This window comes from Giraffa tippelskirchi, chromosome 1, assembly GCF_054371585.1.
Source record: "Giraffa tippelskirchi isolate mGirTip1 chromosome 1, T2T-mGirTip1v1.2.pri, whole genome shotgun sequence".
Lineage (NCBI taxonomy): Eukaryota > Metazoa > Chordata > Mammalia > Artiodactyla > Giraffidae > Giraffa > Giraffa tippelskirchi.
Genome location: NC_137275.1, coordinates 5,971,012 through 5,994,144, shown reverse-complemented (window position 1 = coordinate 5,994,144; position 23,133 = coordinate 5,971,012). Strand labels below are relative to the sequence as shown.

At 46.3% G+C, this 23,133-nt stretch overlaps 1 protein-coding gene and 1 long non-coding RNA gene across 7 annotated transcripts in view; one reads left to right on the top strand and one right to left on the bottom strand.

Annotated features, from left to right (window-relative positions):
• Positions 1–3,587, bottom strand: part of TAPT1 (transmembrane anterior posterior transformation 1) — a 64,076-nt gene extending 60,489 nt beyond the window's left edge. For all 6 annotated transcript variants that reach the window (XR_014081315.1, XR_014081250.1, XR_014081307.1 and 3 more), the window contains exon 1: positions 844–3,587. Coding sequence is in view for 2 of the 6 variants with exons in the window: in XM_081586771.1 (XP_081442897.1) it covers positions 844–1,669 (826 nt within the window). In the remaining 4 variants the exon portion in view is untranslated. The remainder of the gene's footprint in view (positions 1–843) is intronic.
• LOC145544317 (uncharacterized) overlaps positions 1–23,133 on the top strand; it is a 58,898-nt gene that overhangs the window by 10,275 nt on the left and 25,490 nt on the right. The gene's annotated exons all lie outside the window — the stretch shown is intronic.

The window sequence follows — 23,133 nt, the reverse complement described above, 5'->3', positions numbered from 1 at the left end:
CAATGTCTTCCCTTCTTTCGAGCCTCATACACAGCTGCAGCATGAATACAAAGGCAACTTTTAAAAACTTTCTGAAAACAATAAAATCCTACAGCTGAAAGAAACAATATTAAAACAACAGGCTTAAAAACTGGTCAATGAAAGGATTCACAGTGCTGCCTTTTCTTTTTTTTAAGTGGCTTAAGTTTCGGTTTAGGAAAAGTTCACAGGTAACATGTGCAGGAGTGCTAAATATTTAAACCCTGGGCAGAAGGGCTGAAACTTCACTGTCATTACTACCACCGCGTTATCTGCGGCAGAACACATTATTTAGAGAGCAAGTTAACAGGTTCGGATGACTCAAGTTCGCTGAAAACAGAACAGAAGTCACCTTGGCACAGAGATAATGAAATCCAGCCTGGCTCTGCTCAGCTTTGAGCTCCTCGAGCCGGGGGTGGAGATGCTTGCCGACGCTATCGAGGCGGGAGGAGACCCCAGGCGCTCTGTCTCGTTTTTTTTTGTTTGTTTGTTTGTTTGTGCGTTTTAAAGAAAGACCTTTCAGAAGCAGCAGGAAAAGGGAGCGGGGACGAACTCCCCCGGCCGCTGCCCCGCTCTCGGTCTCTCGGACGCACCTGGCCGGGCGGGCGTTTCATCGCCCGGGGGCCTCGGCGCTGCCGGCGGCCCCGCCCGAGGAGCCCGTCAGCGGCCGCGGCGCCTCGGGAGCCGCGCCGGCTCCGCGCGCGCCCAACCAAGCCCCGGTCGCCCCCGGAGCTCGCGGCCGGAGTCCCGCGCCGCGCCTCTCGCCGCCCTTCGTCGCCCTGGCCGCGGCCTAGCGCCGCCCGCCTCCCCGCCCGCCCTTCTCACCTGCGCGGCTGCGGCGCCGCTCCCGCCGCCGGTCGCTCTCGTAGAAGCCCAGCGTCTCCGTGTGCTGAGGCGCCGGCGGGGGCCCGTGACCGCCGCCGCCCAGCTGCTCCGCCTCAGCGCGGCCATCCCGCTCCGGGCCGTCCGCGCCGCCTTCTCTCGGGGCGGCCGCGTCGCCGACGCCCGCCATGTTCCGAGCACAGCAAACCGTCCCCACCGCCTCCCTCCAGGCGCCGGCCCGGCCTCCGCCTCCCGCCGGCCCCCTTCCCGCCTCGCCCCGCCCCTCAGCGGAGCCCGGGCCGCCGCCGCCGCCGCCGCCGCCGCCATCCGCGGCCCGCCGGCCGGCGCGCGCCATTGGCGTCAGCGGCGCGTGAGAGGAGGCGGCCGTCGCTGCCGCCGCCGCTGCCGCCACGGCCGCCGCCATCTTCTTCCTGCCGTCGCAGTGACGCGCGGAGCTTTCCCGCGCCGCGCTGGGCTCCATGCCGCCGGGCCGCGCGGCCGGGGAGAGCGAGCGCCTCCGGGGCTCGGGTCGGGGCCCCGGCGGGAGCAAGCCGAGCGCGGCGGCGGCGGCCGGAGGGTCGGCCGAGGAGCCCCGGGGCGGCGGCCGCCGCTGCTGCTGCGCCCGCTGCCCGCCGTCTGCGAGGTGGCCGGCCGCTCGCCCGGGGCTCCTTTTGCAGGCTCGGTGCCCGGAGTGCGCCGGCGCCGCCGCCCGTCCGGTCTTGGCACCGCTGGCGCGGCCGCGGCGCTGCGGGCCGGACTCCAGATGATCCCCGACCCCCGCGAGGCCCGGCCCCGCGGGTCGGCTCCTCGGGCTCCCGTTCTTCTGCATTGTTAGGCTCGTCCGTCAGCATCCTGGGCCTCTGGGGTTTTTGTTGTTGCTGTTGACAGTTTCCAAAGCACTTGGGCCAGAAGGTGCCCTGGAGATGCTGCCCTACAAGTGGGGGTGCGGAGTGGGGAGGGCCCGGGGACTCCGCCCGAGGAGCCGGGTGCGTTCTACGTTTTTTATTTGTTTGTTTGTTTCCGCGCCCGCGGACCTCCTAAGGCCGCCTCTCGGCGTTAAGGTTAGGATGCGGCACTTGGCCGCCCTTGCTCATCAACCGAGGCGCCCCCTCTTTACTTGGGGTGACCGCCCTGGGCAGCTCGGGTGTGTGTGACTCCGCACCGAGCGCCGTGTCCAGACCGCCGCCGCCGCCGCCGGGAGTCAGGATGCTCCAGGCTCCGGGAAGGGGCCGGCCGCTCCGTTTATGGGGGTGGGGGGTTTGTGGCTGGTCAGTTTCTTGCCTGTCAACTAAAACATGTGCCTCTGGGGGTTCCCTTTTGCTTAAGGAAAACTGGAATTCTTCACTTATGGTTAAGTTGTCTGGAAGTTCCCTAGACCTCAACTGGAGAGCTAGATAGATAAATAGAAAAGTGAAGTCACTCAGTCGTGTCCGACTCTTTGTGACCCCCACGGACTGTAGACTGCCAGGCTCCTCTGTCCGTGGGATTGTCCAGGCAAGAATACTGGAGTGGGTTGCTATTCCCTTCTCCAGGGGCTCTTCCCACCCCGGGAATGGAATCCGGGTCTTTCCGCATTGCAGCCAGACGCTTTACCGTCTGAACCACCAGGGAAGCCGTGATAGATACAAGCGGGTGTGAACAGAGCCAAAACTGGACCTCGTGGTGGTTCATCAGAGACCTCGAGGGTTCTGTTTTCGCCAGCGGGTACCCACCTGGTTGCAGACTCAGAGTGGGGTGTTCTGGGCATCATGCCGAGAGGACAGCCGCCTCACAGAGTAAGAGCAGGTTGAGAGATAGGGGTAGAGGGACCCAGATGGACCTGGATGGCCGGGTAGATGGGGACTGACCCTCGGCCGCCCGTGAAAGGAGGAACTGATGCCTTTGGAACATCCTTATCCTTCTTCAGAAAACGGAACCGTTGGGAAGATTACATTTCTAAACATCCCTGTGACCACGAAATTCTGTTTTGGTTACATCTGTCAAAACTGAGTTAAGAAATCAATCAAAAACAAGTGCTCTGGTCAAAGCTTCAGAATCATTTTGAAAATCAAAAAGTACTAAAAATTGTGCGGCCTCTGAGATTCGTTACTGCTCCAATTCTGTTATTCTCTGATCTTTGATAGAGTAAAACCATCCTGTTCTATTATTTACCGATTGTCCAGGAGGAAGTACGCTTTTACTGCTTATTTCTTTCAGTTCCCCATTTGTGTCTCACCACATTTATTGGCTGATGGGCCCTGCTTTTAGCTCCACAGGAGCTGGAAGGGAAGGAATTGTAAAGTCTGTTTCCTAAGGCAGCCAGTTGTAGGAATGGATTTCTTTCTTGTTCTGTAACGGCCTGAAGAAGACAGGGTGTTCTAAAGGCCGGCTCTGTCCTTTAAAATAGTCATCAAAGAGGGAGCCTTGTGTCCAGGGTCAGGTGTGAAGGTGATTGAGCAGAGGAGCAAACCTGAAACTGGAAAGCTGAAACTGGTAACCTTTCACCAGGTGGATCTTTTTACTGGTGCTACATTATTTTATCTGATGTTTTGTGAAATTGCACCATTTCAGACAAACCCATCTTGAAGTGGGACATGATAAAAAGCATTTTTGAGGGACTTCGGTGGTGGTCCAGTGGTTAACACTCTGTGCTTCCAACGCAAGGGGCTTGCATTCAATCCCTAATCAGGGAAATAAGATCCCACATGCTACCCGGCATGGCTGAAAAGAAAAAAGCATTTTTGAAATGAACATTAAATAACTTTTTCAGTTAACACTATTCTTTCCTTGTCTGGGTTATTGATAATTAGTCAAATATCTTATTGTACATGAAAAGCTTCTTTTTTTTTTTTTTTAGTTTAAAAAAGAAACAGCACTGTTTATTTCTGATTAGAAAAGAATGCATATTCAATCCCTGGATAGAATAACATAGAAAAATGTAAAGAAAGAAAATTAAAATTACACACAATCCCACCAACCAGAGACATTTTCTTGCATTTCTTTTCATTACTTATTCACAAATACATTTTTTCTGTAAAGTGTGATCTTGTCCTATACACTTCAATATAGCCTTTAAAGAATTTGCATCCTATCATAAACCTCCCCACCCATCATGCTACTAAAAATATTTCAAAAGGCTGTGGGGGTTTTTTTGGCTACGTCGTATTTTTCCATACTCTAGAATGGAAAGACCTTTATTTTGTCTCTTTTTGAAATGTGAAGTTTCATGTGTACGTGGTAAAATGCACAGATCTTGAGTAATTACCTTGATCCCATCTGAAGGATGAAAAGTTTCTTTGCATTCATTCAACCCATTGTCAAAATTTCAGAATCCAGGAAAAGGGTATTGTCAAATATGTATTCTATACCATCAAAAAGGCAAATTACACATAGTCTTAAATAGTTATAGAGCATAGAAAACCAACAGTTCTCTCAGGACAATAAATAGAACTTAAAATACAATGTTTTCTTTATCAGTTGCAGAACAAAAGGTATAAGCTTAGATTTATAATGCTACTGTTAGGAAATAATAGGAGTAGTTCAAAAAGACATGATAACCCTCACCATTAAAGACACATCAAAAAGCATTTTGAGTTAAGGTATAAGTTAAAAGCAGAATTTGGTTGACAAGGTATAGGAATTGAACTTAAAACATTAATTCAACAAACAATGAGATGGTATGCTGTTAACATGTCACTGTATTAACTGCTAGTGACAGCAATAATTCATTGATGGGTAATAGTTTCAATAGAGGAAAGTGATGGGCAAGAATGAGAAGCTGAGAATAGTCTACATGTAAACAGTACAGAAGGAAAAAGATTCAAGGAGTGGAGAAACTTCTTTAAGGGATTTATACATTCAAATTATATTTTAATATGTACACATAATAACTGATTATGTAAATTCAATCAAGAGCTTGTAAATTGCTACACATATTCTTAATTAACTGTGTAACCTTTACCTAATGGTGGTACTATCTACCATGTAGCTGTTGTATTTTGAAAAGAGCAAAACACAAAATGTTTTTAAAAAGAATGAAAATTGGGTGAGTAGTGTATATAATTTAAAAAATAAATCACATAACTTCATTTTTTACTAAATGTTTAATAACTGATTTTATGACTATAGAAAATACATTGAACACATTGTATGTGAACCATGGATTCAAGCTCCAGAAAATTTTCTTATGAGGCCTATAAACTCTGGTTCTCAGTGTCTTTCACTGGTAAATGGGGCAATACCTACACAATATTAGGAGCTAAAAAAAAAAAAAAAGATTTTCCTTTTTATTCCTCCTTAGTGCTAACTTTGAATGCTTGCTTTTGTTTAGACTGAGTAGGTTTTACTTTTCAACTACATAGCAACTTACCTCTTGATAATATTTCGGGTATATTGCCCCTAAAATATGTTTGAAATTAGCTCCATATACTTTTCCCGAGTAACAAAAACATCACGTGCTTTGCTGACTTGAAAGGACCCTGAATCTGGAGAAGCCTGGACTCCGGCTCTCCCATCAGTGACTTTTGACCTAAGATGACACACGTGACCTCTCTCTGTTTCATTTTCTCCCCTGTAGAGCATTGCACTAGATGACCCTGGTGTTCTCGTGTAGAATTTTGTGATAAAATCCTTCCTAACCCTTTGCAGATTCTTGGACCCCTGGATTATAAAAAGCCAGATATTTGCCTACACTCTCAAGATTTGTAGAAAAGTATGAAATCCTTAGTTATAGAATGACTTTGTAATCAGGTCTAAAAGCTGAATGCAGGGATTTCAAATGCAGTAACTTTATTGATAGAGGCTTCCCTGGTAGCTCAGTGGGTAAAGAACCCACCTGCCAATATGGGAGATGGGGGTTCCATCCCTGGGTCGCGAAGATCCCCTGGAGAAGGAAATGGCTACCCACTCCAGTATTCTTGCCCGGGAAATCCCATGGACAGAGGCGTGTGGTGGGCTACAGTCCATGGGGTCACAAAGAGTTGGACATGTCTTAGTGATCAAGCATGCAGGCACACAACTTTGTTGATAGCGCGTCAAAGGTGTATTATCTTTAATGTCCCTTCTTCATGATCTAAGCATCAGTTCTTCATCCCTGTGTGTGAGAACTGATGGTTCCTGCTGACCTTTCCAGTCCTAACCCCAGGACTTTTGTACTTTTATAAATTTCCCATACTGGACCCGTGCATACATAAATCTAAGAATACGACTTGAAGGTGGCATTGAACAGCAACTGAAAAGGTATTGAGTTGGCCAACAAGTTGGAACTTTTTGGCCCAACCCAATATTTGAGATGATTACTGCTGTAACATTTATTTTGGTAGTATAGATTCAACCACTGAATAGAGTACAGTTGAGAAGAATTCTGCATTTCCCAGTTGAAAATTCATTTCAGCAATACATGACTTCTATTCTCTAAACCATAAATACCACGGATCTAATTCACAAAATGTAGTGCTGAAGTTAATTCATCCACCATTTTCTTTCTGAGAAAAAACTATGAATTGATGTTAAAAAAAATCTGAGCAGCTTTGCAACTGATGTTCTAAAGAAATAAAATATACTGTGGGCCCCAGAGCAAGCCTTTACAGTAAATTTATGTGAGTTTATTGAATCTCTGAGTTTCAGTAATAGTATTTCCTATCTTCAATAATCATTTTTGGACTGATACTTATTATGTTTTATCCTGTCTGGGCTTTATTCCATGAATTTCTAAAGAATATCAACTCAGTTTGTTTCTGGAAGATGTAGCACAAATTGAATAATGTACCTTTGATTCTAATGTACCTGTTACAACTTAACTAAAACGGTCATGAGCAAAATCTTATTTCTAAAAGCTTTTCTCTGGCACAAGAATATAGGACTCAAACCATTTTAAACAGGACCTACTGAAAGCTGTGTTTTGGTACAAGAGATGCTTTATAAAAGATACTCTGTTCTGAAGACCTAAAAGTAGGTTCTGTTTATGTAATAAAAGTGTATCAACATAAATCCATATTTTATTGGCTAATGAGACCTTTTATTCATGATCAGTTATAAGGTTTGTTTCATATTAAATTTTAAATTTCTGGAAAATTCTGAAATACTGATGGGAGAGACCATGGTGATGGTTAGCAAGCTCTGCAGTCCAGATTGCTCTCTTTGAGGAGAAAAACATTGTTCATTTTTCATTATCCCTATTAAAAAAAACAGACGTGTCATGTTTAAAGAGATCTTAATCATTTAGTCAGTTAATTAACGAGAATCCATTTGCAGACTGAACTGTTGATAACTGTCAAAATCCTTCATTAGGATTCTAGCTAGCAAAGGTTTTAATTTTAGGAATCATGCAGCAGAGAAGATTTTATTTATCACTCGGTCCATGTCACTAGCCCTTTTGGATTTTGTCTTACAGAATTTTTTTTTTTTTTTGTCCTGTTTTCATTATTCCCTGGTGGGGAGTTATTTGTTGCTGCTTCTGGCCAGTTACCAAGTAGTAGCTGGTAGTCGGAAGACCTCACATGTGATTTAGGATTATTTTTCTTTCTTTTAGTGTCTCTAGTTGAGCTCTCTTGGATCAAAATAACTGAGTACTGTTTCTCTTTACTTCCAGGCCCTTTTAAGTTCTTTTTGGCTGTGATCATGCCGTCCTACCCTTGTAATTAGCTTCCCTTCTGCTCATGAATCTGTTTCCATTCTAATATTTTTTTCCATTTCTCCTCTTTGTTTCTGATATAGTTAGAAGTGAATGTACCCCTTGGGTCTTATTAACATCAATTATTTAAATTTTGCCTTTTCTTGTGCAAACCTAAGTATTTATCTGTTTTTGGTCTTTGATACCAAAATAATAGAGTCTCAAAATAATCCTTTTAAAGAGGTTTTTGCTATTCAGGCTTTAGAAATATGTATGAGTTTAAGGCCTTGGATTTTCAAATTGCTTTTTTATAAGCATCTATTGTAATCTCCTTTTCAATATTCTAAATTTACGTTTATATGTAAAATCCTTTTGTTGTTTCCGATATTTTCTAATTTAGTATCAATTTCAAATACTGAACAACTTTTACCTCTTATCTTCCATATGAATGCTTAATAAATACCTTAACTTAGGTGTACAGTTTCATGGAAAAAAACATTGTTATAGCTAGGTCTTCAAAACAGCAATAAAAAGAAAACATGTCTTGTGGCTTTAGCGAGCATTACTTTCTTGGGACAGTTTTATCCTTCTAATTATGCTTTGCCTAAGCTGATACTAATATTAATTCACATTGCCTTGTGCATATGCCCACTGATGACAGATATATGCTGGGGTTACAAATATGGCATGGGTAATTCACACATAAATATTTGATTGCTAAGGAAACAGGCTAAATCAGATGCTGATCATTGTTTATCATCTCTTGGCTTTAACTCTGACCTTTTATCCGTATACTTAGCTCTGTAGTAACACAATATATAAATAAAAATTCATTTCTAGTCCTGTAAGCTATTTTATTATTTTATTCAGTTTTAATATGTACTACTCTGGAATTTATGATCTGACATGATTAGCTAGATATCCTTTCTCTAGATATTGTTAAGTTTCATGCAATCTGAGTTTATTTTTACAAGCTTATTATTCTCTTTCACAGTGTCCAGCTTATGTTAGTGCAGGCAGTAAAATCATTCTTGTACTAAGTAATTACAGGTTCAAAAATAAGTTGATTCTGTTGAGTTTGGGCAACTTAATATTCACTGTAAATCTTCAGCCATTCGTTTCCTTCTGACGTTGTAATAATGTTCCATAGAGAAAGCCTAATTGGTACAATATGGTCCCTTCACTGGTATTTCATAGACAGTGTTCTGTTTTATGGAGAGTAGTATAATTGGCTTCTCCCTTGAAAGCAAATCATTTTCTTTGTACTTGTGGGGATTGTTAAGTTGTATTTTTAAAAACAATTTATTAGGAGTGATCTTTTTTTTCAGAATCTGTAATTTTTAAACTAAATTTTCAGATAGGCTGTTTCTGTTGATTCTTAAGGGACTTGTATAAACACACAGGTGGATTAATCCATGCAAGCATTTATTTCTAGCTAGCTGATGGTTTTCTCAAAACAATCTGTTTTCCTTCTCTACCAGAGTGGGTAGCATCTTTATTTGGGACTAAACTTTACAAGGGCTTTCCTGGTGGCTCAGATGGTAAAGAATCTGCCTGCAATGCGGGAGACCTGGGTTCCGTCCCTGGGTTGGGAAGATCCTCTGGAGGAGGGCATGGCAAGCCACTCCAGTATTCTTGCCTGGAGAATCCCCATGAACAGAGGAGCCTGGTGGGCTACAGTCCGTGGGCTCACAAAGAGTCAGACACGACTGAGGGACTAAGCACAGCACAGACTTGACAGTCTGGCTTCCCCATTGGCTTCCCAGGTAAAGAACCTGCCTGCAGGTGCAGGAGACGTAAGAGACACAGGTTTGATCCCTGGGTTGGGAAGATCCTCTGGAGGAGGGGTTAGCAACCCACTCCGGTATTCTTTTCTGGAGAATCCTACGGACAGAGGAGCCTGGCAGGCTGCAGTCCATAGGGTTGCAAAGAGTCAGACATGACTGAAGCGACTTAGTACAAGGACGGGACAAGATTCTACCATCTAATATCAAGCGATGGCAGTAGGCTAGAAAAGATCTTCACAGTGTCTGAAGACGTTACTAGTTGTCCTTGGGGTGAGCTCTGGGTCTTAATTCCCTGATAGCAGAGGATGGGCTATATTTTCTTGAAGTTTCCTTTCAGTTTTAGACTTAGGAAGTTTTAAGTATGAATACCTCTTGGGGGTATTTTAGGTTGAAGTTAAATGTCGACTGGGCATAAAGCTTGTAATGTTATTTTTCTTCTGATGAAGTCAAATTCCCTGTTCTAAATTATAGTGCTTATCTTAAATTGCATACCTTTAATCCACAGACTTCAGTATTTCCTATTCAGCGAACATTCATTGAGTGTTTTTGATGTCGGTTACTATACAGAACCCAAGAGTAACAAAGATAAATGACATGTGTTTCCTGTCTGCAAGTAATTATATTGCAGTATGATAAGTATCAGGGCTTCCCTGATGGCTGAGCCATGGTGGCTCAGTGAGTGAAGAATCATCTGCAATGCAGGGGAACACTGGTTCGATCCCTGGGTTGGGAAGATTTCCTGGAGGAGGGCATGGCAACCCACTCCAGTATTCTTGCCTGGAGAATCCCGTGGACAGAGGAGCCTGGTGAGCTACAGTCCATATAGTGTTGCAAAGAGAAAAGGCAGAAGCAACTAAGCACGCGCACACACGGTAAGTATCACTGTAGAGGAATGAATGAAGTGCTGTGGTAGTTCAGAGGGAAGATGGAATAATTCTGCTGCCGGGGGTGGCCCGGGGCAGGCAGGACAGTTTAGAAGCAAGTGGCTTTTGAACAGGTCTTGGAAGATGCCCTGGTGGGTCAGCTGGTAGAGTCTGCCTGCAATTCGGGAGACCCTAGTTCGATCCCTGGGTCAGGAAGATCCCCTGGAAAAGGGAATGACAACCCACTCCAGTATTCTTGCCTGGAAAATCCCATGGATGGAGGAACCTGGTGGGCTACAGTCCAAGGGGTCACAAAGAGTTGGACATGACTGAGCGACCTCACCTGGAAGATGCGTTTGTCAGGTGGAAAACAGGGCAGAGGGAAGTGGCTAAAAGGCCTTAATGGGCAGATGGAGCAGCATGGGCAAAGGGAGCAAGGCAGGAAGATGCAGTGTTTGAGTAGAGGTTCAAGACTGAGTTTGTTTCCAGGGCTAAACCAGGCTCCTCTGTGCATAGGATTCTCCAGGCAAGAATAATGGAGTGGGTTGCCGTTTGCTCTTCTAAGGGGTCTTCCTGACTCAGGGATCAAACCCAAGTCTCCTGAATTGCAGGCAGATTCTTTACCACTGACCCATCGGGGCAGCCCCCGTTTACTATGTATTAAGTTTTATTCTGGGTGATAGTGGAGGACAGAGAAGCCTGGTGTGCTACACTCCATGGGGTTGCAAAGAGTGGGACTTGACTTAGCGCCTGAACAACAACAACAAGTCTTATTCTCAATGTCCAAGTCTCATATCTGGTTAACTTTTACTGACATCTTTTTTTCTGAAGATGTATCTCAGTATGTTTACAGAACAAACATTTCTTAAAGATGTGTTTTGTTTTGTTTGGCTATAAGACAAAGGATTAGGTATTTGACAGGGAATCACAGGGGCAATTTAATGATAAGCAGTGTATTTACATAGAGAATATCACATTTCACCTCCAAGCCCCAAATCTTTCAGTCTGTTGAAAGAATAAAATGGGATGACGGCATGGAGGTTGCTCTTTGGAACATTAAAGCTCTAGATTATTTTGAATAATAAAAATATCAGAAAGAACACTATTAAATGTTATGTCTGAGTCTTACCCCTCTCCCCCCGATAGTTCTGGGGTGGGGTAAGAACTGTATGTCAACTTGGAATCAGGCTGTTTGGAGCCATTTAATTTAGACACTGATTGTTTTAATATAAGCACTTTTCCTTTGGCAGGCAGCGTACAATTTTAATTAGCACTTGGAACACAGCAGAATAGGTTGACGAGGTACACGACACGAAGAAATATGTTCATAATGGCCTGCCCGAGGACCCTGGCAGCATCCAGGGAAGCGGCTTCCAGCATAATGCCCAACGCTTCTGAGAAATCACCTTCGCTGGCACTTACACTCTTACACATTTAACCACTTCAGTGTTTGAAATGTCAAAATCCTGGCATTTGGTGCTTTGTCATCTAAACCACACTCGGAGAGAATATTAATTTCTTAAACTTATTATGATACAGCAACTGGTATATGAGAAAACTAAACTCATTTTCTACATCTGCCCAAGGGTTTGCTTCCCGACTTTGCCAGTCAAGCTCTTAGTCATTCTTTAAACCCTAGTTGGAATATCCCTCCTCCCAGTCTTTCCTAACCTCCCCTTTCCCCATAGCCAGTCTGTTTTCTGTATGTACCCATCATCCATGCACCTACAACTGCACCGTTACTTGTTTTTAATAATTTTACTTACTTGTTTGGCTGTGCTGGTCTTCATTGCTGCGCAGACCTTTCTCGAGTTTCAGAGAGCTGGGCTCAGAGATGGCGCACTCTAGTTGTCTTTCATGGGCTTCGCATGGCAGTGGCTTCTCTTGTTGTGGAGCACAGGCTCAGTAGTTGTGGCCTACTGGCTTAGTTGCTCTGTGGTATGTGGAATCTTCCTGGACCAGAGATCGAATTCATGTCTCCTACGTTGGCAAGTGGATTCTTTACCACTGGGCCAGCAGGGGAGCCCTACACTGTTATATTTTAATGCGTTGCTCTCCTGTTGATTCTCAACACCATGTCTGTAGGAATTGTGTCTTCTTATCTGCATTTTGTTTGCATCTAATTCAGATACACTCAGTTCAGTCGCTTGGTCGTGTCCAACTCTTTGCGACCTCATAGACTGCAGCACACCAGGCTTCCCTGTCCATCACCAACTCCCAGAGCTTGCTCAAATTCATGTCCATCATGTCAGTGATGCCATCCAACCATCTCATCCTCTGTCATCCCCTTCTCCTCCTGCCTTCAATCTTTCCCAGCATCAGGGTCTTTTCCAATGAGTCAGTTCTTCACATCAGGTGGCCAAAATATTGGAGTTTCAGCTTCAACATCAGTCTTTCCAATGAATATTCAGGACTGATCTCCTTTAGGCTTGACTGATTTGGAGCCCTTTGCAGTCCAAGGGACTCTCAAGAGTCTTCTCAAACACCACAGTTCAAAAGCATCAATTCTTCAGCGCTCAGCTTTCTTTATAGTCCAACTCTCACATCCATACGTGACTACTGGAAAAACTGTAGCTTTGACTTAGACCTTTGTCAGCAAAGTAATGTCTCTGCTTTTTAATATGCTGTCTAGGTTGGTCATAGCTTTTCTTCCAAGGAGCAAGCGTCTTTTGATTTCATGGCTGTAGTCACCATCTGCAGTGATTTTGAAGCCCAAGAAAATAAAGTCAGCCACTGTTTCCACTGTTTCCCCATCTATTTGCCATGAAGTGATGGGACCAGATGCCATGATCTTCGTTTTTTGAATGTTGAGCTTTAAGCCAACTTTTTCATTCTCCTCTTTTCACTTTCATCAAGAGACTCTTTAGTCTCTTCACTTTCTGCCATAAGGGTGGTGTCATCTGCATATCTGAGGTTATTGATATTTCTCCGGGCAATCTTGATTCCAGCTTGTGTTTCTTCCAGCCCAGCGTTTCACATGATGTACTCTGCATATAAGTTAAATAAGCAGGGTGACAATATACAGCCTTGACCCACTCCTTTCCCAGTTTGGAGCCAGACCAAATTTGGAACAAAGACACTACATGATGGAATAAAAAGAACGTACCCTTTATGGTTTAACTGTTATAGGTTTAACCTTAACTGCTGTTTACTTTCTGTGGAAACTTGGACAAGCTACCTGACTTCTTTGTGCTTCCTTCAATAGAGGCAGTAACACCTGCTCTGCAGGATTGTTGCAAAGATTAAATACGCTCCGTCCTTTGTTTGACAAACACAGAGAGGGCTCCTGTTACACACAGGCTGCAGTACTCTGTACTAAGAATACAGTGGTGAATGAGGCATGATTCTCCCCCGAAAACTTTATGATTTATTGGACAAGAAAACAAGCGACTGCAATGTCATTCTTGAAGGACGTGTAGGAATTCACTAGCACAGGGATTCTTGGGGTGGGATGAGGGCAGCAGGGTTTGAGGCCTAAGGGGATGTCGTGAACTGCTTTTGCATCGGAGAGAAGGTGGCAGGTCAAGATGCAGAGAGAGCCGTCATTGAGCAGTGGATGTGGGGTTGAGGATGGAGATGTAAAAACCATGAGGGCCCCTGCGTGCCAGGCACGAGGCAGGGGGAACCTGTGACGAATGTGTGATCAGATGAGACGTTCAGAAAGCTCTCCCTCCATCCAGTGTGTGGGAGTGGTTTACGATAGTCTCGGAAACCAGGACGACCAGTTAAGAGGCTGCCGCGCTGAAGTGCTGTGGCTTCCATAGCAGGAATCGCAGTGGGGATGGGGTGATGGGAACACATCAAGGGACATTTAGGAGCCAGAAAGCTTCCCCAGTGGCTCAGACCGTAAAGCGTCCGCCTGCAATGCGGGAGACCCGGGTTTGATCCCTGGGTCAGGAAGATCCCCCGGAGAAGGAAATGGCAACCCACTCCAGTATTCCTGCCATGGACCGAGGAGCCTGGCAGGGCTTTGCGACTCTCGCAAAGAGTCGGACATGACTGAGCGACTTCACTTTCCTTTCCTTTTCCTTTAGGAGCCAGAAAAGGCAGAATGTGATCAGATACGGTGAGAGGGAGGGAAGAGGAGTGAAGGAGAAGAAATGGTGTGGGCTGTAAGTGGGGGAGGAAAAGAGAGTCCTGTTGGAAACTGGGAGGTTTGAAGTACCCATGAGGGAGTGTGGGACATTTTGACTTCATCGTTTTCAGCTCTTGTATATTTAGACCCTGTTGGGTTTTGTTCTCGAATGTAAACACTTCTGTTAGGATGATATCAACACTGATGAATTCTGTGAATGCCATGGAGGCAATTTAATTCCTTAATCCATTTTCTCTGCAGCATATTACAACTGTTTCCACTGATTTCTACTTTCGTTTTCATCTTACCAATATTATTTCCATCAGGATAAAATCTTTCTCATGTACCTTTCATAAGGAAGATGTGATTTTTCAACCTCTTTTTCTTCATCACTGTCAAACTTTTATAGATCATAGTTTTTTCTATGGCAAGTTTCCTTTTAGATCCAATTTTTTTTTACCATGCCAAATTTTTATATACATAAACTTTAATCAAGTCTTTTTGATTTTTCATTAATCTGTAAGCAATATATATATATGTATATATGTATTTTTACCAGTTACTGTTTTTGCTGTTGTCCACTGTAGTTTGCTTTTCTTTTTTAAACTAACCCAATATTTTCTGAAAAAAATTTTGTGGTTTTTAAATTTAGCAATGATATATGATCCTCAAGTCAGCTTTTCATCTGTCATAAATTTTTCTGCATCTCATTTTCAGTGCTCAGTCACTGGGTCGTGTCTGACTCTTCATGACCCCATGGATTGTCGCCCGCCAGGCTCCTCTGTCCATGAAACCTTCCAGGCAAGAATACTGGAGTGGATCGTCATGTCACCCTTCAGGGGACCTTCCTGACCCAGGGATCAAACTCAAGTCTCCTGCGTCTCCTGCATTGCAGGCAGACTCTTTACCATTGAGCTTCCTGGGAAATCTGTTTCATTTTGGCCCTGTCAGCTTCATTTTGGTCCTTCAAATCAAACTGCCTTTTAATGACAGAATAAAAGTGGCCTGTTTCAGCCCACTAGTAGCCAAGGAGAGGTGTTCAGGAAATAGCATATGTATTTAGGTATGGTGATTTGGATAGAAATTGGGGTCAAATATAGATTTGGGTGTCATTTGCATTGGGTGTTGAGGACAAGGGAATGGGTGACATCTCCCAAGGAGGGTAGACAGTATGACAGGAGAGCGCCCAGGAAAAGTAGGAGGAGCACCAGCATTCCAGAAAGTTGGAAGAGCCTGAGGAGAAGAAGTCCATGGAGGAGAGGCAGGAGGCAGGAGGAAACCCAGTGGATGGCATTACCATGGAAGTCGGGTCAAGGAGGAGCAGTGGTCAGTGACGATGGTGCAGCAGAGGGCATGTAGGAGACACATGAACTGGTCCTTTAGCGTTAGCAATAGTGACACCATCACTGTCATGAACAGGAGAGAAACAGCTGGTAGGACTCAAAAGAGGAGTGAGAGGGAAGAGAAGACGTGGATTAAGTTGTCCAGCCAACTGCGGCTGCAAGAAGGGAAGCTTGTTTGCTTATCTGGTGACTGGTTTATTTATTTCCTTTTAACAGAAGAGAGATGGGCTTCCCTTGTGGCCCAGTGGTAAAGAATCTGTCTGCCAACCAGGAGACTTGGGTTTGATCAGAGGGTCAGGAAGATCCCCCGGAGAAGGAAATGGCACTCACTCCAGTATTCCTGCCTGGGAAAGCCCATGGAGTCACGAAAGAGTTGGACACAACTTAGTGACTAAACCAACAACAAACAGAAAAGAGGCTTGAGCATGGTTAATGGCCAGTGGGTTGGAGGGAGAGAATGAACACGCAGGAGGATTTGAATGGGATCTCCAAGGACAGCTAAGACCCCAGTCCTTTCCAGGCGGTGTGATCTGACGTCAGTCTTGCTGCCTAAAGCTCTATATCCAGTGAGTCAGCAACCCAGTGCCCCCAGAGATGTAACCATCATAAATCAACTGGCCTGTCCAGTTAGTGTCCCAGTTAATGTTCTGATGCCTTACTGGGCCTGGAGCTCTGCCTTGAACTATCGCTGTTTCATTAACATTTAAAATCCTTAGTCAAGGGGGTTTTATCTCTTGTCTCTAAACCCATGATGCTATCATCTGCCTTGACCTGCTCTAGCGAATGTCCAGCTGTCACGTGGCTTCCCAGGTGGTGGTAGTGGTAAAGAACCTGCCTGCCCATGCAGGAGGCGTAAAAGATGGGGGTTTGATCCCTGAATCGGGAAGATCCTCTGGAGGAGGACATAGCAACCCACTCAAGTATTCTTGCCTGGAGAACCCCATGGACAGAGGAGCCTGGTGGGCTACAGTCCATAGGGTTTCAAAGACTCAGACATGACTGAAGCAACTTAGCACGCACACATGCATGTTTTGACACTCTTGCTCTCTAGTTGTGAGCGGGGGTTTAGCACATCGACCTAAAACCGCAGCTCACAGGGCATGGTGCTGTGACCCTGCCCATCCCTGCTTCTCCCATTTGTCCTTAGACTGTGCAGTACTTGGACTGCCTCACAAAAAAGGAGGCCGGAGGCAACACATATCTGCTATGCATCCTCCAAGCTCCCCCCAGCCTTCCAGCCATCTCTTTGCTTTCTGCTTGGTAGGTGCTTACTTGCACTGAGCACTGTGGTGAACAGTGGGGTTAAAATATGAAAACACACTGTTCTAGCCCTCTCAGAGCTCATGGTCCAGCAGGTGAGTTAGCTTTTCCAATAATGTGTGAAAGCGGACGGGGTAAAAAGCCAGCAAAGACATGTACACGCATTCATGCTCAGTCGCTCAGTCATGTCTAACTCTTCGCCATTCTATGGGCTATAGCCCCCCAGGCTCCTCTGTTCGTGGGATTCTCCAGACAAGGATACTGGAGTGGGTTGCCATTCCCTTCTCCAGGGAATCTTCCCGACGCAGGGATCAAACTCGCATCTCCAGCACTGGCAGACGGATTCTTTACCACTGAGCCACCTGGGAAGCAGAGACCAGTACATGGCCTTAATTATTATTATTATTATTATTATTTTTGTAGAATCTGTATCAATCTTGCTTGGGCTTTCCTGGTGGCTCTGTAATAAAGAATCCTCCTGCCAATTCAGGAGATGTGGATTCAATCTCTGGGTCAGGAAGGTCCCCTGGAGAGGAAATGGCAACCCACTCCAGTATTCTTGCCTGGAGAATCCCTTAGGCAGAGGAGCCTGGCAGGCTACAGTTCATGGGGTGTAAAAGAGTCAGACTAAGACTGAGCAACTAAACGATAACCACAAGGAGTGATCTTAGGAGGGCAGCTGAACATATGAAATGCACTCATTTTTTTTTCAAACTTTAAGCTTTTTATTTTGAATTAGGGTATGGCTGATTAACAGTGCTTTGATAGTTTCAGATAAACAGCAAAGGGATTCAGCCATCCAAATACGTGTATTCATTCTTCCCCCCGACCTCCCTCCCATCCAGGCTGGCACATGACCTTGGATAGAGTTCCACGTGCTATACAATAGGTCCTTGTTGGCTATCCATTTTAAATATCGCTGTGTGTACATGACCTTCCCAAAGTCCCTAACTATCCCTCCCCCGCCCTCACCGGCCCTGCAACCATCAGTTCATTTTCTAAGTCTGCCAGCCTCTTTGTTTTGTAAGTGAGTTCATTTGTATCACTGTTGATACATATCAAACGCACTCTTCTTTTCCTCACGTTGTCATTTCACCTGCCAGTTCACACAGACCCAAGGTTAACTTTGTATTAGGAAGTCGGACAGGTTTCAGGACTGTGATCACCTTCAAGAAAGCTTGTCTCCTGTGGCAGCTGACACAGCTACCACCTCCGGGCTTCGAAGAACCCTCCTTCTCTTTGCTTCCTTTGTATTTGGAGCTAGCATCCCTCCCACCCTGTCCCTGTTTTGACCCTTCTTTGGTTTGTTTTTCTGCTGTTGTTTTGTCTTTAGGACAAAGTACAGGACAGTTCTGTTGGCTGTTCTTGAGTCAGCTGGGTTTGTGTGACCTCCTTGGAATTTCGTTCTGAATTAAAGAAAGGTGGATTGAGCAGTCATGAGTCCTCCCTGACAAGTTCTCTCAGCTTCTGCCTTTGCTTCGTGTTGCCCTCCCAACCCACAGAGATGCCGCTGCCTCTGGGTCTTAGCAGAGACACCCTGTGTGGGGTGACCCTCTGGTGGGTCAGGACGGAGCTGGGGGAGCCCAGGGGAAATCAGAGACGCCCTACTTTTGTTTCCCCGCACCAAGCCAGAGTTCCTCTTGGAGCGAGTGTGTGTCTAATTAGGTTGGAAAGAATCAGAGATATGGGGTATATCTTTCATCCCCTGAATCGAAAGGTGCGATCAACCCTGCATGTGAATGATCTGTAGACCAATTTAATACTAACTTCAGACCCACGGGCTTCCCTGGTGGCTCAGAAGGTAAAGCATCTGCCTGCAGTGCGGGAGGCCTGGGTTCGATCCTTGGGTCAGGAAGATCCCCTGGAGAAGGAAATGGCAACCCACTCCAGTATTCTTGCCTGGAAAATTCCATGGACAGAGGAGCCTAGTAGGCTACAGTCACAAAGAGTCAGACACGACTGAGTGACTTCACTTTCACTTTCAGACCCACAGTAGGTTGCTGGGAAAAGGAAACCCTCAGCCCATCCCAGAGTGAGCTCTCTTCCTGAGGTGTATCTCTCAGTTCCTGACCTCTTCCGCTGCCAGAGAACTGGTGGGGCTAGGGCTGCGGCTGGGCGGTGTTCACCGCCGTCTTTGTAGGTCGGGCTCTGCACAGTCCGTTCACATGGCGTGGGTCTCCCCCTGACTCCCTGCCTTGCTTGGAGCACAGGTCTCGGGCTGGGCTCTGCCTGGAGAGTCCTGGCCACGTGTCCAGTCCGTTCCTGGCACATTAGAGGGATCCTCTCATTCTTGGGATCCTAGACATCATTTTCTTGCTCGTCTTCCCTCTTTCCTGGTGCAGTGGGTGGGACAGTGAATATTGGACAGAGAAGCATTTGAGGTCTACCCTCCCCGTCTGCTCCCCGAGGCAGTGAGACACAAGGGTACCTCCTTGTTCCGATGGGGATGGGGGAGCAGAGACAAAGGGTGGGACACACGTGGAGAAAAAAGACACAGTTTACTATCTTCAATTAGGATCCTGTCCCACAAGCCCCAAGCGTTCATAGCGAAGAGGGTCTCTCCTAAATATTTAGAAAAAAATGTTTCTGATTTAAAAAAAAATCTGGGGGAATGACCGATTCCGGGCAAGATGGAGGGAGAGGTTCCTGTGGGCTGGTGGGGGGGCGGTCTGGGGAAGCACTGTCCTGCTGCTGCTGCTCTGCCCTTCCCGTTCTCCTGCCCCTTCCTCTGGGCCTTGTCCATCTGCAGGCAACTCAGGCTGTTGCTGCAAATAGCCTTCTTCTATTTCCTTCCGTGAATATGAGAATATATATATAGGAAAAACATGGCATAGGACTTGCCAGGTTGCTCCTTGATTTTTTGCACATCATTTATCTCAGCTTCCACATTGGTACATATGCCATTGACCTCGTTTTTCTTCAAGGCTGAATATACAGAATTATGAGAATACCTCATAGTTTATGGGCTTCCCAGGTGGCTCAGTGGTAAAGAGAGGGCTCCTTTAATGCAGGAGACAGAGGATATGTGAGTTCCTTCCCTGGGATGGGAAGATCCCCTGGAGGAGGAAATGGCAACCCACTCCAGTATTCTTGCCTGGGAAGTCTCATGGACAGAGGAGCCCGGTGGGCTGTAGTCTTTAGAGTCACAAAGAGTTGGACACAACTGAGCGACTGAACAGCAGCAGCAGTAACAACAACATCGTAGTTTATAAGTCCTCTGTGGATGGAGGTTTGGATTGTGTCCAGTGCTCTGCTAGTATAAATTATGACACAATGAATAAATAGCCTTCTCCCTTTGTCAGTGACTTCCTTTAGGTAAAACCACCAGGAGTGTGGATAGTAGGACAGGAGGGAGGAATAGATGGAGAGGTAGAGAGAGAGATGCTTGATTGTTTAAAAAGATGGTGCCCAGGACTAGAACATTTTTGAAAGAAGCCCCACATGCCCTTGGGAATCAGCTGACATTCCAAAGCATTTTCTCTCCCCAGTGGCTTTTGTGTCTTGTGAGAGAACCCTGAGAACTACCCAAGTCCGTCCACAGGCACTGAATTAGTGGAGGACCCTGATCTGTTTCCCCTTCGTGGATCACAGCCTTGTGGCGAAAGGGCTTGTGTAACTCAGTAAAGCTAGGAGCCATGCCGTGCAGGGCCACCCACAACGGAAGGGTCACGGTGGAGAGTTCTGACCAAACGTGGTCCACTGGAGGAGGGAACGACAAACCACTCCGGGATTCTTGCTGTGAGAACCGCATGAACAGTATGAAAAGGCAAAAAGATAGGACACTGGAAGATGAGCCCTCCCAGGTCAGAAGGGGTCCAATATGCTCCTTGGACAGCAAGGAGATCAAACCAGTCCATCCTAAAGGAAATCGACCCTGAATATTCATTGGAAGGACTGATGCTGAAGCTAAAGCTCGAGTACCTTGGCCACCTGATGCGAAGAACTGACTCACTGGAAAAGACCCCGATGCTGGGAAGGATTGAGGGCGGGAGGAGAAGAGGGCAACAGAAGGTGAGATGGGTGGATGGCACCACGGACTCAGTGGACATGAATTTGAGCAAGCTCTCGGAGAGAGTGAAGGACAGAGGGGCCTGGCGTGCTGCAGTCCATGGGGGTGGCCAAGGGTTGGACACGACTTAGTCTCTGAACAACAACAAGAACAACTGCTCTGTTTGAAGTTTGCATTTGTCCCGGAGTATGGGACTGACAGTCATCTACTTAAGCAGGTCAGGGTTTTCGTGGTGCCGGGAAGCCTCCTCTCCAGCACATTCCCTGATTTTTCCTGACTCCTTCTACTGGAATAAGCCTGACATTTACAATCAGAGCCATCCAGGAGGAGAGCACTTACTGGCCTCAGTGTGTTGATGGCATCTGTCCCAGTGTCCCAGGCACTTCCTTGAGAAGACGTTTCGATGGAGCAAAGGTCAGAGCGAGTGTGACGATGCCAGTTGGGAAGATGGGAGGTGGGGGAAGGGGTAAGAGCCACAATCCCTGCAGCCTTCACATCTCACACACAGGTAGAATTTAACCGCTGATGCTTCTGTTCCCCGTCTTATTAATTTGAATACCCTTGCCTTGGTTCACTGGAAACCTCAGTAATTTGTGCTAATCTGTTTCACTTCTTCAGTCTGCAAATGTCATTTGTTTTGTCCCCTCTTCTCTGTTCCCTGGTGGCTCAGCTGGTAAAGAATCTGCCTGCAGTACAGGAGACCTGGGTTTGATGCTTGAATCAGGAAGATCCCCTGAAGAAGGGAATGGCAACCCACTCCAATATTCTTGCCTGGAGATTCCCATGGACAGAGGAGCCTGGCAGGCTACAGTCCATGGGGTTGCAAAGAGTTGGACACGACTGAGCAACTAACACTTCCACACTTCTCTATTCCAGTTCTTATTGCCCTAGACAGAACCTCAACGTTTCTCCCCTGGAGTCGAGCAGAAAAGCCTGCTGACTCTGGAGCCAGAATCCCAAGTTTTTTGTTTGCTTTTGGGCCTGCAGAGCATCGTGTGGGATTTTAGTTCCCTAACCAGGGATCGAACCCGTGCTCCCTGCGTGGGAAGCTCGGAATCTTAACCACTGGACACCAGGGAGGTCCTGACTCGCAGGTTGAAGTCACTGCTCTGTGCTTAGTAGCTGTGCTTAGTAGCTTTGACTCCCTCCATCACTTACTTAGACGTCCGCATCTCAGTTTCCTCCTGCTGTTTGAGATGCATGACAGGGTTTGTCACATTCAACCCTGTAAACATTAAGTGAAATAAAATGTGGAAAATGCTTGGCACAGCACCTGGCATGTCTTAAGTACACAGTGAGCATAGAGATCGCTTCAAGAGCCTCCTAACTGGTTTCGCTGCCTTCTCTGTTTCTCTTTAATCCATTCCCCCCAAGCTGGGCAGACTGTTTCCTGTGGGAACTGCTTGCACAGTCCTGTGGACCTTCTCAAGGTCCAAAAGCCCCCTTCCCGTTCTCATCTCCTGCCGCAGCCCTGCAGGACTCTCTGGACCTTCCCCTGCCACCTGCGGTCACCCCTCTGCTCCCGGGGCTCTCAGCTGGGCTTGCCTTCTTTCGCCTTTCCTCCTTGGTTAATATCCGCATCTCGACCTTCAGGCACAGATCAGATGTCCTGAGCTCAGTGAAAACTTTGCTGACTTTCCCCTCCCCATTACCATGTCACATTGACTGCTGTCTTTTCTGTAGTCTCCTGGCAATTTGTCAGTCCCTCCGACTTGCCTGCGGCAGGGAGAACACGTGTGCACCCCAGGTTACCCGGCCCCACGGAGGGGAAAGCTGTGACCTTCCTGTGCATCTCGGTGCCCACAGGATCTCCTGTGATCAGACTGCCTTCCACCTTCGCTCACGCCATCCCGCCTCCCTCTTCACAGCAGTAGTCACAGTCCCTACAGGAATGGAGGTGAGGGTGCTTTATTCTGTGCGCAAAAGTGGTTGACAAAGACAATCAGAAGAATGAACCTGGTGAAGGGCATATTTATAAGAGCTAAATAATCTGATGGCCACGCCATCTTTATGCTTCTCCAGCACTTTTCTTTTTTAAAGAAGTATTTATCTGTTTGTTTATTTGGCTGTGCTGGGTCTTAGTTGCCGCACGATGGATATTCGATCTTTGTTGCGATTTGCGGGATCGTTAGTTGTGGCAATATGGGGTCTGGTTCCCTGACTAGGAGTCAAACCCGGGCCCCCTGCATTGGGAGTGCAGAGTCTTAGACATCACTGGACCACCAGGGAGGTCCTAGAAACTCCTTAATACGAGTGTCAAACTCTGGGAGGTTCCTACCCTGAGGGTTTGCTGGCCTCTTCTTCCTGTGCTCATCTGCTTCCTTGGAGGCAAGTAAGAGAGGACGAAATAAAAATCTCGAAGCCATG